Source organism: Myotis daubentonii, chromosome 17 (genome assembly GCF_963259705.1).
Source record: "Myotis daubentonii chromosome 17, mMyoDau2.1, whole genome shotgun sequence".
NCBI classification, from domain to species: Eukaryota; Metazoa; Chordata; class Mammalia; order Chiroptera; family Vespertilionidae; genus Myotis; species Myotis daubentonii.
In genome coordinates this window covers 14,895,696-14,908,438 of record NC_081856.1, presented here as the reverse complement: position 1 = coordinate 14,908,438, position 12,743 = coordinate 14,895,696, and the positions used below count along the sequence as shown (strand labels likewise).

The 12,743-nt window shown below is 45.9% G+C and overlaps 1 protein-coding gene and 1 non-coding gene across 2 annotated transcripts; one reads left to right on the top strand and one right to left on the bottom strand.

Moving 5' to 3' along the window:
• LOC132220232 (U6 spliceosomal RNA) lies at window positions 1–104 on the top strand. Its single transcript, XR_009449734.1, has one exon. It is a non-coding gene; the product is annotated as a U6 spliceosomal RNA (small nuclear RNA).
• Window positions 105–8,955: 8,851 nt separating this feature from the next.
• On the bottom strand, window positions 8,956–12,053 carry RPL7 (ribosomal protein L7). The gene is made up of 7 exons (XM_059672883.1): window positions 11,901–12,053; window positions 11,114–11,225; window positions 10,646–10,812; window positions 9,948–10,085; window positions 9,715–9,824; window positions 9,312–9,521; window positions 8,956–9,017 (listed from the first exon to the last, which is right to left on the bottom strand). Exons 1-6 carry the CDS (start codon window positions 11,912–11,914, stop codon window positions 9,313–9,315), a joined length of 750 nt encoding a protein of 249 aa, XP_059528866.1. The 5' UTR covers window positions 11,915–12,053; the 3' UTR covers window positions 8,956–9,017; window position 9,312.
• Window positions 12,054–12,743: the final 690 nt, after the last annotated feature.

The following is a 12,743-nucleotide window of genomic DNA, read 5'->3' as shown; positions in this document are numbered from 1 at the left end:
GTGCTCGCTTCAGCAGCATATATACTAAAATTGGAATGATACAGAGATTAGCATGGTTCCTGCACAAGGATGACACCCAAATTTGTTAAGTGTTCCATATTTTTTTTTGGGGGGGGGGGGAGGGAATAGTTGCTTTGTTATAACGTAAATGAAAACAACTCAATTCTGGCTGGGGCCATGTCTGTGTGGGGTTTGCACATTCTCCCCATGTGTGCGTGGGTTTTCTCTAGGTCTTCCATGTTCCTCCCACATCCCAAAGACGTGCACATGAGATAAATGAGGACGTACTCTATATGTTAAATCACTTAAATGTTGAAGTCTGTTTGTGACTATAGCTAACAATACACTAATACATGCAATCTTTTATTCCTAAGTGAATGTATTAGCTCACCTACTCAAATATATTCACTAAGCATGTACGACGTGCACATGCGTGTGCCAGGTGCTTCATAAACACGAAGATAAACTAAATAGAGATCCTGCCTTCACAGAATTTCCTGTCCTAAAGGAAACACAATATCCATTCATACAGCTACAGCATGAGGCGAAGTGTGAAATCACAGCCCAAGGGGTGATACATACATAACGCCTCATATTAGAGGAGTTAAAAGACAGGAGATGTGACCTTCACAAGGAGGTTCAAGACTTAGGAGACACTAGAAAATGACATTTATATAAAATTCAAACAGGCAGAAATAAATGTGGGTAATGACATTCCTGGAAAGATACAGGTGTGAGAAGATGCCATGGAAAATGGAGACATGGTTCAGGTAAAGGCATCCTGAGAAACAATGAACTGATAGACCGGAGGTGGGGGGTGAAGCGGGGGGCGGAGCATAGACACATCCGAATGCCGTTTGTGCTTTCTTCCCGGAGCAATAGGAGGGCACAAAAGGGCCTTGCACTGAGCTGTGGCAGAGGCTGGGACAGTTAATACAATAGCCCAGGGTGCTTACATTAGAGTAGCAGCAGTGAGAATGCACAATTAACGACTGATTGAGAGTAGGAGGTTCAGCAAAGAAAAGGGATTTAAAATTCTAGGTTGACTAAGAATTATGGAACCATGAATTAAATTCAAAGAGAAAGAGCTGGCCCGAGGCTGGAGGACAAGGAACTGTTTTAGATACCACGAGTCTAGAACCTCCAGGTAGAGCTATAACCTGGGTTTAAGCTACAGGAGTTGAAGACTATAGGTCTGGCTGGGAGATGAAAAATTTAAGTTATCTATTTACTGGTGAGAAGTGAGGCCGGAGACTAGATTAAAGTTGCCAACGGAGATTTGAGAGAGAGAAGCAAGCCAGATTTCCTCAAAATATACACAAGGCAGGAAGATAAAGGCAGAGAAGTGAGTGGAGAGGCAGAGGAAACAGAGGAATCAGAACGCAGGAAGCTTTGGACCATGTCCAGTTTGATAGAAGTATAGAAAAGAACTATCAGTAATACTGTAACATCAAATACACAATCGCATCTAATCCCCAAACAACTCAATGAAACAATTCCATTACTGATCCAACAAAGAACACAAGCACTGGAATAAAATGAACTTGGATTCTAATCTTGACTTTGACTTTGCCCTTTAATAGCTGCATAACTATAGGATCATGAAGAAAAGAAAATAATAGTGCCTGTGATTTGCATTGTATTAGTGAGGATTAATTCTAAAACGTGTGCAAAGTGTTCAAAGCCGCACTGGACATGTAATAAACACTCAGCAAGAGAGAGCTATTGCTTTGTTTTTAAATGATAAACATAGGTTTTTCCAAACACAGCCTGCTGATGGAAAAGTCAACCCGTAAAGACTTTTAAGAAGGCAAGATTCCACCAACATTTTTTTTCACCAACATATTTTAGTGTACATATGCCTGACCCAGCAATTCTGCTTCAAGAAATCAACTTTGTAGAACTATTCCCAAGAGTAAGAATGTTCATTGTTTGTAATAAGGAAAAGTTGGAACCAACCTTAATGCAAGATGGTTATATAGATTATGATACATCTATACCACATGATCACACATCTATCTATATGATACATCTATGAAATATTCAATGCCGACCTATATAAAAGATATGATAGGCCATATCCTCGTAAGTGAAAAAGGTAATTTCTCAAAGGAATCCATACATGATTCCACTGATGATATATTATGATGCAATTTCAAAAATGTAGGAACTTAAAAAGGAAATGTCAGAAGTATTTTTGAAGGAAAGCCATTGTAACTGGAGATTTAACTCACCATTAGCAACGTGGGTAGAAAGTCAGTAAGATGAAGAGCAAGGATCCCGGAGGGGGAAAGTCAGTAAGAGGAGGAGGACACAAATGGCCAGAAATGGGTGCAAAATTGCGTTTGTCTAGAAAGAGGCTCCACAGTTTTCATGTCTCATCCCAAAAGGTTGTGGGGGAAGTGACCGGTACAGAACAGACGCCGAGCATCACACAAATCTCTTCTAGTATTTTCAACCCCTCATGAAAACAGTAATCAGCTCAAATTACAGGTAAATCAGAAATGGTACAAAGCAAAATCCGCAATGAAAATGGGGCCAGAGCTTTCTAATGAACACAATCGGCGTCGCAAACCTGCTCCATCCACGTGGCCCCGTGCACGTGCGGTGGTGGACAGTAAACCAACCCCCCCCCCCCCCCCCCCCCCGTGCACCGTGCATGCGTCTGCTGGTGGGATGTCTGAGGGTGCTGGTCTGTTCCGGAAAGGGGGTGGGGGCGCAAAGGTACAGATCAGGTGGTGGTCCTCCCTGGCTTCACTCCCATCTCAGCCCCGCCCACCCTGGCCTCCCCGCCTGGTCCCCTGGAAAAGAACTCTAGGAGTGACCCACGTGCCTCGTGCCTCGCCAGGCTAGTTCTCCCTTCCCGGGGGGAGGTCGGGCAAGGTCCCTGGGCCCTCAGGCCGCCCACACTCACTGTCTCAGCAGCTCCGTGGAGTGAAGGGGCTTCCTCGCCTGCCGGGCCCAGGGTGGTGGCACCCAGATCTGAGTCTGGGGCATTGGAGGCATTGCGGCCAGCGGGGGCAGCGGGCAGCTCGGGAGCCGGCGGCGGGGCACTGTGGGACTGGGCCGGCCGGGCCGCCGCAAGCTAACGGGACCTCCGCTCTCGGGGCGAACATGCCGGATGATGTTCAGGAGAGGGGAGCGCCCGGCCCAGCCCACAGCGGCCCGGAGGCTGAAGCCCTGCCGGCCAGACGCGCCCCGGTTGCCAGGCGCCTGCAGCTTCCGGCTGCCCTCCCTGCCGTCGCCCGCCGCCATCCCTGCCGTCCCTCTGGGAACCGAGCTAGGAGGGGGCTTGGGCAGCTGGGAGACACCCTACCCCGCCCCCGGGGTCACAGATAAAGGGGTCGGAGTGGGGGGACGGTGGCGAAACAAGGCTGGTGAACGAATCAGTCCTGAAACAGGGTCATAAGGGCAGGAAAAGTACACCCAGCTGCAGGTGGGTGGTGGGCAGCTGGACTAGGCTGGCGATGCGCAGTCCTAAGTTGCATTTTTAAGATTCAAACTACCAGGGTCCCAGAGTACTGATGAGTCTGGACCTTTCAAACACCCCAGTAATACCTGACTAGTCCGTCTTAGGTAAGTGAATCACCCCGAACTCCCTCCCCCTCCGCCGGAATTCCACGTTCTAGGCTTCCTTTGTCTGGGTTCCTTGGTGAGGGCTTACAGGTGTCCTCTCCCTAGCAAGGAAGCCTGCTAGCACCCTGACCTGCACCGGGCCTTCGCTCCACTCCTGACCCCACAATAGGCTGCAAAGTTGGCCCTGGTAATAGGGTTTCAGATCCCACAAAACTCCTGAAACTGCTCTCAAACCCACTTTTCTGTTTTCATTAAGCTTGATACGAACTTCTCCTAGTTCCTGGGTTAAGAAAACCAACTCAAATTAGACCTGGAACCTAATACTAGCCCCAGCACTCAATGTAGTTGTGTGATCCTGGGGTGGGTGGGGGGAGGAGTTAACTCATCCAGAAAATAGGGATAGTGGTATATTTACCTAGAGGAATAGCCAGGGGAAAATATTTGGGGCCAAAACCAATTAGGAACTCAGTTCTGGGGCTGCACTCAGAAGTGGAGAACCACGGACCTATGATTATGTGCATTAAGTGTACACTCCACTCAATTTGTGATCAAATGTTCATTAACTGGCTGCTTTTAAGTCTTGCTATCACATGCTCTTGGCTATCACCACCCCTGCCCCCAGCTCTGTGCCAACTCCAGGCCTGGCTCCTACTGTTTTATAACCAGGTACCCAAATCCTACCAACCTATGTGAAACTTCCAATCCTCACAGTGGAACCATCTCTATATTCTCCTAACATGTTGTTCTGTTTTCACTTACTATTATCCCTAGACAATAAAACTCATACATCCACAATCCAGCCCCCACTCTTTTCACCATTCCCCATCCAAACACCCAAGGACTACATGTGCCAACTGGAGATACATCATTTTAAATGGCTATTGCCCTTTAAGAGGGTTAACTCAAAGCAGCAACTGGCATGGGACGCGCCAGGCTTTGTAAGGACTAGAACAGAGAAGGAGGTAACTCAAATAGAAGTTAATGGAGAGTTTTATCCGACAGTAAGAGATGCTATGAAGAAAAACATTCTATGAAGAGGTGTGTCAGAGGAGACCTTTTACCCAAATGAAAAAGTCAAGTAACACAGACCTGGGGGCAGTGTTCCAGACACAATGTTACAAGTGCCGAGACCCTACATTAGAAGCTTCTCATTTACGAGGAACAAGGAAAAATATAGCCGGGAGCCATATGTTAAAGATTAAAGATGGCCCTTCCAAAGATTTCCGTCCTATTTCCTGGGACCCGAGGACATGCTACCTTATGCAGGGACTTTGCAGATGAGCCAGAATTAAGGTATTTGATGGGAAGACTACCCTGGATTACCTGGGTGGCCCAATGTAATAACCACAGTCCTTGTAAGAGGGAGGCAGGAGCAGAGGCAGAGGTGATGGCAAGATGGAAACAGATGGCACGCTGAAGATGGAGGAAGGGGTGACGAGCCAAGCAATGCAAGTAGCTTCTTAAGTCTCCCCTGAGCTTCCAGAAGGCAGCCCTGCTGACAATTTGGTTTAGCCTAGTGAACCAGATTTTGGACTTCTGACTTCCAAAACTGTTAAGATAATAAATCTATGGTTTAAGTAACTTCAGTTTGTGATTTGTTACCGCAGCAACAGTAAACATACAGAGTGCCTACATGGAGACATGCAGGTTCAGTTCTATACCGCCACAATAAAGCCAGTCATCCTTGCTAAAGGGTCTTGCCACCACATCTGTGAAAGGCAATTAAAATGAGGTGTGCTGTGTGTTACATGTACGATAAAAAGGCTAGCCTTAAAGAGAGGGATGCCTCCTGAGAGAAGGGAGGCACCTGTATGAGGACAGTTTTATCCAGTTTGATACCAAATCTGTAAAGGAAAACAGTGGGGGGCAGAAAGTTGTCAATCTTCCCCTGGAGGTGGTCCTCAAAGACCCCAATAAACTGTCACTTTCTAGCAGTCCCTGTAGCACATACATCTCCGTATTTGTTTCGTCTATCTTGCCCATTTCATTCACAAGAGAACACAGGGTTATTTTCATTTGTATGCCCCTAATAAGTACTCAAATTTTACAATAAATGCTTACTTAGCACTTTGAGACACGCAATGCTCTGAGCATTTTACTTGACCCAACACATTGAATCCTTAAAATCCTATGAAACCAGGTATCACTATTTTCCCCATTTTGCTGATAAGGAAAGGTTAAGTAACTTATTAAGCTAGTAAGCAGTTTGGCTCCGAAGCCAGCACTCTGATCCAGCCTACCAGAGGAACATTCTAGGCAACACGAGGTACCATCAGCTAAAGGCCAATGAGTGCAGCAGATGACACTTTCTGAAAACAGGGGCAGCAAGAGACCTAATAAAGCCGGCACTTCAGAGGGTACAAATGGAAATGCACAGGTGAGTGTGCAGCAGTAGCACCTAATGAGGCCCAGACCTTCAGAAAGGTTGGTTAGCCTTCTTCCTTTTAGGAGAGGTGGGCTAAGTAAAACAAGGCATTGAGCTGCATTTAAATAGGTTTTAACAGTTCACAAAACATTTCCCTATCTACTGTCTTCACAACTGTGATGAAGGTAGACCCACTGTCCCCTTTTTACTCACCAGGAAACTGACAGCTTCAATTGTCACCTGGCAGCATGTGACAATTGAAGCTGTCAGTTTCCTGGTGAGTAAAAAGGGACAGTGGGTCTACCTTCTCCCTCTATCCCCTCTGAAACTCCTACTAGATTCCTTAATTCTGAAGCAATCCTCATCTGGATGTCTCCAACTCCTCCCCACTCCCAAACATGTCCCTATTCTCTGGCCACACTTGGGAAAGAATTTACAGGATTAAAAACGGGAATGTATCTACAAAGGACAGATACAGCCCAGTCCATTTCTTTATTCTAGATATTCATGGAGAATTTCCTAGCCCTCACCAGCTTCAAAAGCTGTGTGACTTTGGGTGGTGATGCATCAATGACTAGGGATCCTAACAAACCTATGGCTGTCCATTGCAGGAAGATTGTTGAGCATTTGGGGACAGGGGCATATGGAAGTGCCCTTTTATCCCCAGTTTTGCTTTCTGATTTCAGTCCAAACCTATATGAAAATTCCAGAATTAAACATGTTTTAAATTGCACAGCATCCTGAGTAGTGATGAAATGCCTCGCCCAGGCCTGGTGGTGACAATCCCTTTGTCTAGTGTCTCCATACTATATACACTCCTTGCCTGTTAGTCATTGAATAGCTTTCTCAGTAATCAGACTGACAGCCCCTATATGCTTGTGTTCAAGTTACCATTATTTTACTTTAAAGGCACATTCACATAACTTACTACAATATGGTTGACTATTTTATTATTGTTAACTTCTCATTGTGTCTAATTTATATATTAAACTTTACCAAAGGTATGTATGTATAAGAAAAAATAGTGCATATATAGGGCTTGGTACTATCCAGTTTTAGGCATCCACTGGGAATCTTATCCCCCGTGGATAAGGGGACTACCATATCTAACCAATTTTACCATAAAAATAAAATAAAAAGGCGTCCTAGCTGGCTCAGCTCAGTGATTAGAGCATCAGTCTGTGGACTTAAGGTCTCAGGTTCGATCCCCAGCCCCAAGGGGCACATGCGAGGCGACCAGTCGATGTCTCTCCCCATTTTCTCTAAAAAATAAATGGGAAAAAAAATATCCTCAGGTGAAGATTTTAAAAAAAAAAAGCTGTGTTAAATGCCATCACCCATATAGAGTGTCACTTCTATTTATTACTATCCCAATTCCTCCAACATTTACTTTGCCATGCCTAGGTAGTTAGCAATATGCCATCTGTACAACTTTATTATAATAATGCAATTTTTTCTTCACAGCCAATTTCTACCTTTCAGGATACTGGATGAGCAAAGGCTGAGATGGGGGACTGGGACTCTATCTACTTAAGCAGCAAAACAAAATGGTAATTTCAAAACTCAGACTCTTAGACGCCACCTAAAGATTAATGTACATTGGTTAATTTTTTGTACAGTGATCCAACTGTTAGTACTAAGACACTAAATTTCTTGCAACACAGGTATACTCAGACGTGCATCGCTGATTTGATAGACTAAAGGACCTCAACGTTAATTTCTCTCCAGAATTCATTGACCCTAAATTCATTAGTCCAGAGAAACAGCTTCCAAGACCAAAGAATTTAAAGAAATTCTTAAATGTATTTATCTAGCAACTTTCAAATACTAAAAAGTAACGATTCTGGTGCAAAAGTGTCAAAAGAACAGGGCATGTGTTTCATATACATCATACCCTTGGCACAACTGAAGATTACAAAAACTAACTTATTATACATATTTCATGTTACACTCTACACTTAAAACTTTCAGTTCATTAACCAGATGATACATAAACCATAGAGGAATGTTTCGTATAAAATACCAAAACTGCCCAGCTGGCGTGGTTCAGTGGTTGAGGTTCCATGTGACCCAGGTCACAGTTCAATTCCTGGTCAGGGCACGTGCCCAGGTTATGGGCTTGATCCCCAGTATGGGGCCTGCAGGAAGCAGCCAGGCAATGATTCTCTCATCATTGATATTTCTCTCTCTCAAATATTTTGGAGAAAAAAAAAAAATACCAACACTTATCATTTAGTTATATTTACTAGTTTCATTAGGAGTGCTTTAGGTGCTCCAAAATAACTATTACCAATGGACACTAATTTCATTTCTTCCTTCGTAATATATACACTATATTATTTTTTAATGTTAATCCTCACCAGAGGATATTTTCCCATTGATTTTAGAGAGGAGTAGAAGAGAGAGGGAACGACAAACATGTGAGAAACACATCAACTGGTTGCCTCCTGCACGAGCCTAGACCATGGCCCAGGTTGGGGAGGAGCCTGCAACCAAGGTATGTGTCCTTACCAGAATCGAACCCGGGAGCCTTTGGGCCGAAGGCCGACGCTCTACCCACTGAGCAAAACCAGCTAGAGCCATAATATATGCAATGAAAAACTTACTGACATATGGACAGAAGATACAAAACATGAAAAACAAAGGAAAACACATTTACATACTTTATAGGCAAGCCAAAGCCTGAGAAAATGGAATTTCAGCAATATTTTAAAATGTGACCTGCTTTTATTACATCTTACCTATAAATCATGCACAAAGGCCCGCAAAATAAATTTTCTTAGTAAACTAGTTTTGGCAAACTCAATAGTAAAAAATTAAGATGCCTCTTTTGCACAGAAAAGTCCTTACTAAACCCAAGAAGTGTTTTTCACACGATACAAACTGAACCCTAGTTTTGGATGCAATGGCTGTTGATTTGGCTTAACTTTATCACATACTAAAATTTGCTGATAGTTAAGGGACAGCAGAGGTGAGGCAGGCTAACAAAAAAAGTCACCAAGACAACAATATGCTTCAATTTTGAAGACTCAGTTTATTAACTGACCAGATTTACAAAAATAAGCATGGTAGATACCTGAAAGGGAAAAACAAAAACAAAAAACCATTAAAGAAGCCACCTCAATAGCTAGGAATTAACATAAATCAGGAGATTATGAAAGTACCAATTCAGTTTCCATTTTTAAGTAGAAAAAACCAGATCTTCCCCCCTCCATAAATACCCTCAAAAGGAGTAACCAAACCAACTGTAACCCCACTAAATATATTAGGACTCAAACCAAACCCGTATCAATATTTAGTGGGAGAAGTATTGGAGACTGCATCCCATTTACTCGAGTATTAAGTAAATCTCTCTCGAGTAGATGCTCACCTTAGTTCATCCTTCTAATAAGCCTATTGATCTGGTCTTCCCTGTTCCCAGCGTCTCCACCTTCTACAAAATGGGTGGTCTTCTTCTTCATCCCACCACGTGGAGAAGATAGCTTAAAGGGCCACAGGAAGTTGTTCGCTTCTTTGAAGCGCTTTCCAACAGTGTAGATCTCATGAATCAGATCTTCCATGCAGATGATGCCATATTTACCTGAATATTTTAAGGTTAAGATATTATTTTTTTTAAAGATCGCTAAATTTTAAGGCACTTGAACAGACACAATTATAGGCTATAATATATACTTAAAAGTCAATAAAAATGAGTAAAAAGAGAAAAATGCAGGCCACAAGATGCCAAAAAATGCTGTCTAATACCAACTTTTCCCCAAAGAGGCAGAACCTACCAAGAGATCGAGCAATCAGTGAGTTATCTGTCAGGGCAATTCGTTTTTTGTTGATTTTGCCATAACCACGCTTGTAGATCAATTCATTCACTGACTTCAGGTTTGGGTACCTGAAATAAGAAAGCAGACATAAAGGACCAAAGAATAAGGTTACCGCTGTCAAAGCACCTAACATTCATCTTGCCAACATAACCATCGTCCCCAGTAGCAGTCAAAGGAGAAGGCAGACTCACCCCCAAGCAATGTATGGCTCCACAATCCTCAGCATGTTAATGGAAGCCTTGTTGAGCTTAACGAAGGTGCCGTTGAAGATCTGGCGAAGGCGCAGAAGCTGCAGCACCTTCCGGACCTTTGGGCTCACACCATTGATACTGCAGTGAAAAAGGACCAAAAGTTTAACTTGGCTTTTTATAAGAATTTTTATTAGCGAAGGACAGGAAACCATTACAATTTCGGACAACCCAAGTCCACCCAAATAGACGGGAATCCTCTCCTGCTACAAAGACCACTGGTGTTTTTCCTTATTTGGCTAAATTTTTCTATCACCTCTCCCAACTTGCCCCCTCCCCAAGCCAACGGCCTTGGGACACATACCTAGGACATTTAAACATCCCCTGACCCTTCTGCCACTTCCGGTTTTGTACACATCTGCCATCACACTTAGGAGGCTACACTTTAACGACTTTTCATCTCCAGGACCCTGAACTCAAGTCCCTGCTCAATTAGAGAATGGATAGGACCTTTGGGGCACAGCTAAACCATTAAGACAACCCCCTCTTGTGCAAGCTACCCCCCAAAATACTTTCGTTCCAGAACCAAGGCCTCCAGAAGTAATGTCCCGGTTTTGCTGATACTGCATAGTTTTCTTCCCTTCAAAACCAGACTGCAGCAAAAACAAAACAAAAACCAAACAAACAAAACACGAACTCACCCTCTGATCCTGATGACAAAGGCCAACTTGGGTTCGGCGGGGACGTAGAAGTTGCCCGCTTTTCTCGCCATCCTGGCCATTCGGATCTCCGTTCGGTACATCTGCCGGTACTCCTTGTGGTAGTGCTTGGCCTTCTCGTAGATGAGCTTCCTTCTCGCCTTTCGAAGCTGAAACAACAAGGAGGATCCGTCCGATCTTTCGCTCCCAAACACAGTCAGTGGCCGAGGCCAGTTCTTGAGAAGAAAACGAATCCTCCCTTGAAAGGTTTTCCTTTTCTTGCCCGTTTGCACTGACGTTCCCCAAAGCAGACAAGACACCGCCTTCACCGGAGACGCCACTGCGAGGAGCTCGCCCCGCTCACGGGTAGGCGGGCGAAGTGAACAAACCCTGCAAAGGGCACCCTGCTTGCTGGCCACCCCGAAGCCTCTTCTTACACGGCAAGTGTCTAAAAAAAAAAAGTTGACTTACCATCTTTTGGGCAAACTTCTTCCTCAGGCGCTTGATCTTCAGCTCCGCGAAGTTCCTTCGCTTCTTCTTGAGGGTTTCTGGCACCGCGGGAACCTTCTTCTTCTTCTTCTCTCTGGATGGACAAGCATTAACATTAACAGCTCATGAAGCTCCCAGCCCCGCAGGCCGCCCCCTCACCGAGCACTGAACGCAACTACCGGCGCTGGCTCTACCACATGGACCTTCCGCTGCGACGGGAGACCAAGGTTTTAAGCAATTTCTACGCTAACGAGGGCCTTTAACACGGACACTCGCGTCTAATCCACGCCCGGTCCCAGCCTCGCACAACACAAATATCCCCAGCGAAGCTAACAAAATGAGAGACTGCTGCCAGCGGATCCCGAGACCCCAGAAAAAAAAAATCCCACCACCCTTGCTCAGGCCTCAAGCGCCACATGCTGAAAGCAAAGCACTGGCGGCAGGGACGCCTGGATCAAGCACCAGACAAGGACGAACCAGTTCAGAGGTTCTGTGCCTCCCTCACAAAACAGAGGGGTGGACAACCGGCCGACTCCGCACATTCTCGGCTCTCCCACTTCGCCCCGTTCCCCACCACTCCAAAACCTCCGCCCCAAGGCTGCCTGCATCCCCTGCGAGCCCGCGGCCTCCGCCAATGTCACAAGACGTCACAAACACACAGGTGAGTAGGCAAGGGCACAGGGCACAGTAGGACCGGGGGAAAGTGGGACAAAAGGTCTCTGGTTTCGGGGATGGAAGAGGATTCTCGAGGAGAGGAAGAAGCACTTACTCTGCACCCTCCATGGTTCCAGCCGGAAAAGAGAAAGGGGGCGCATGCGCACTGTTCACTTAAAGACGCCGCGCGAAGCCCCAGGACTCATAGGTGTCCCGGGATAAGCCAGAAAAGAACTCAGAACTGAGAATACGCCCTGCAAACGCAAAATTAAGAAATTCCTGATTCAGTCTCTTAGGATCAAGTTTAGGATAAAATTTGTATGGGGAAAAATGTGTATCGATTAAACTCTTTAATCAATATGAGAGCAAGGAGTGCTGACACCTTGACTAGTCCTTAGGGTGCGTTAACCCGGTGCGGATCGAATTCCACCCAGTAATGAATGCAAATGACACGCCACCGGTGCGAACTACAAATCCCAGCATGCATCAGTCCTAGTGCCTGCCCGGCGGGAGGGCGACGTTTGGCCGGGACTGCAGGCAGCCCCCGCTGTGGTGGTTCCAGTCAGGGAAAATGAGACTCTTTTGGCCCACGATGTAAAGGGCTAGCTGAGATTCCAAGTCGCTCCCGAGAACCGGTTTTAAGCACCTTTTCGGCTCTCTGCCAACCCCAGTCACAGCCTCCAGCGCCCCAGTTGCCGCGCGGCCGAGGTCCTTCCGTTCCTCCGGCCTGAAGGGCTGTCTTCCGCAGCGCCTGATTGCAGGCGGAGCCGTCCAGAATGACCTGCTTAACCAAAGTGGCGAGAGGGGCACAGCGAAGATCGGACGCCCGGAGGAGGATGGCCGGGGCGCTGCCGACAGCCGGGCCTGGCAGGCGGAGGCCCGGACACCCCACGGCAGGGGGCGTGAGCCGCGAAGGGAGGTGCGACGAGGGCTGGAGGCTGCGGCCACGGCCATGTGA

Excerpts from the sequence above, each read along its gene's own strand:
- RPL7 (XM_059672883.1), bottom strand. Across the intron at positions 10,086-10,645 it reads TTTGTCATCAGGATCAGAGG|TATCAATGGTGTGAGCCCAA; the intron begins GTGAGTTCGTGT and ends TTTTCACTGCAG. Across the intron at positions 9,825-9,947 it reads GAGCCATACATTGCTTGGGG|GTACCCAAACCTGAAGTCAG; the intron begins GTGAGTCTGCCT and ends TTCTTATTTCAG.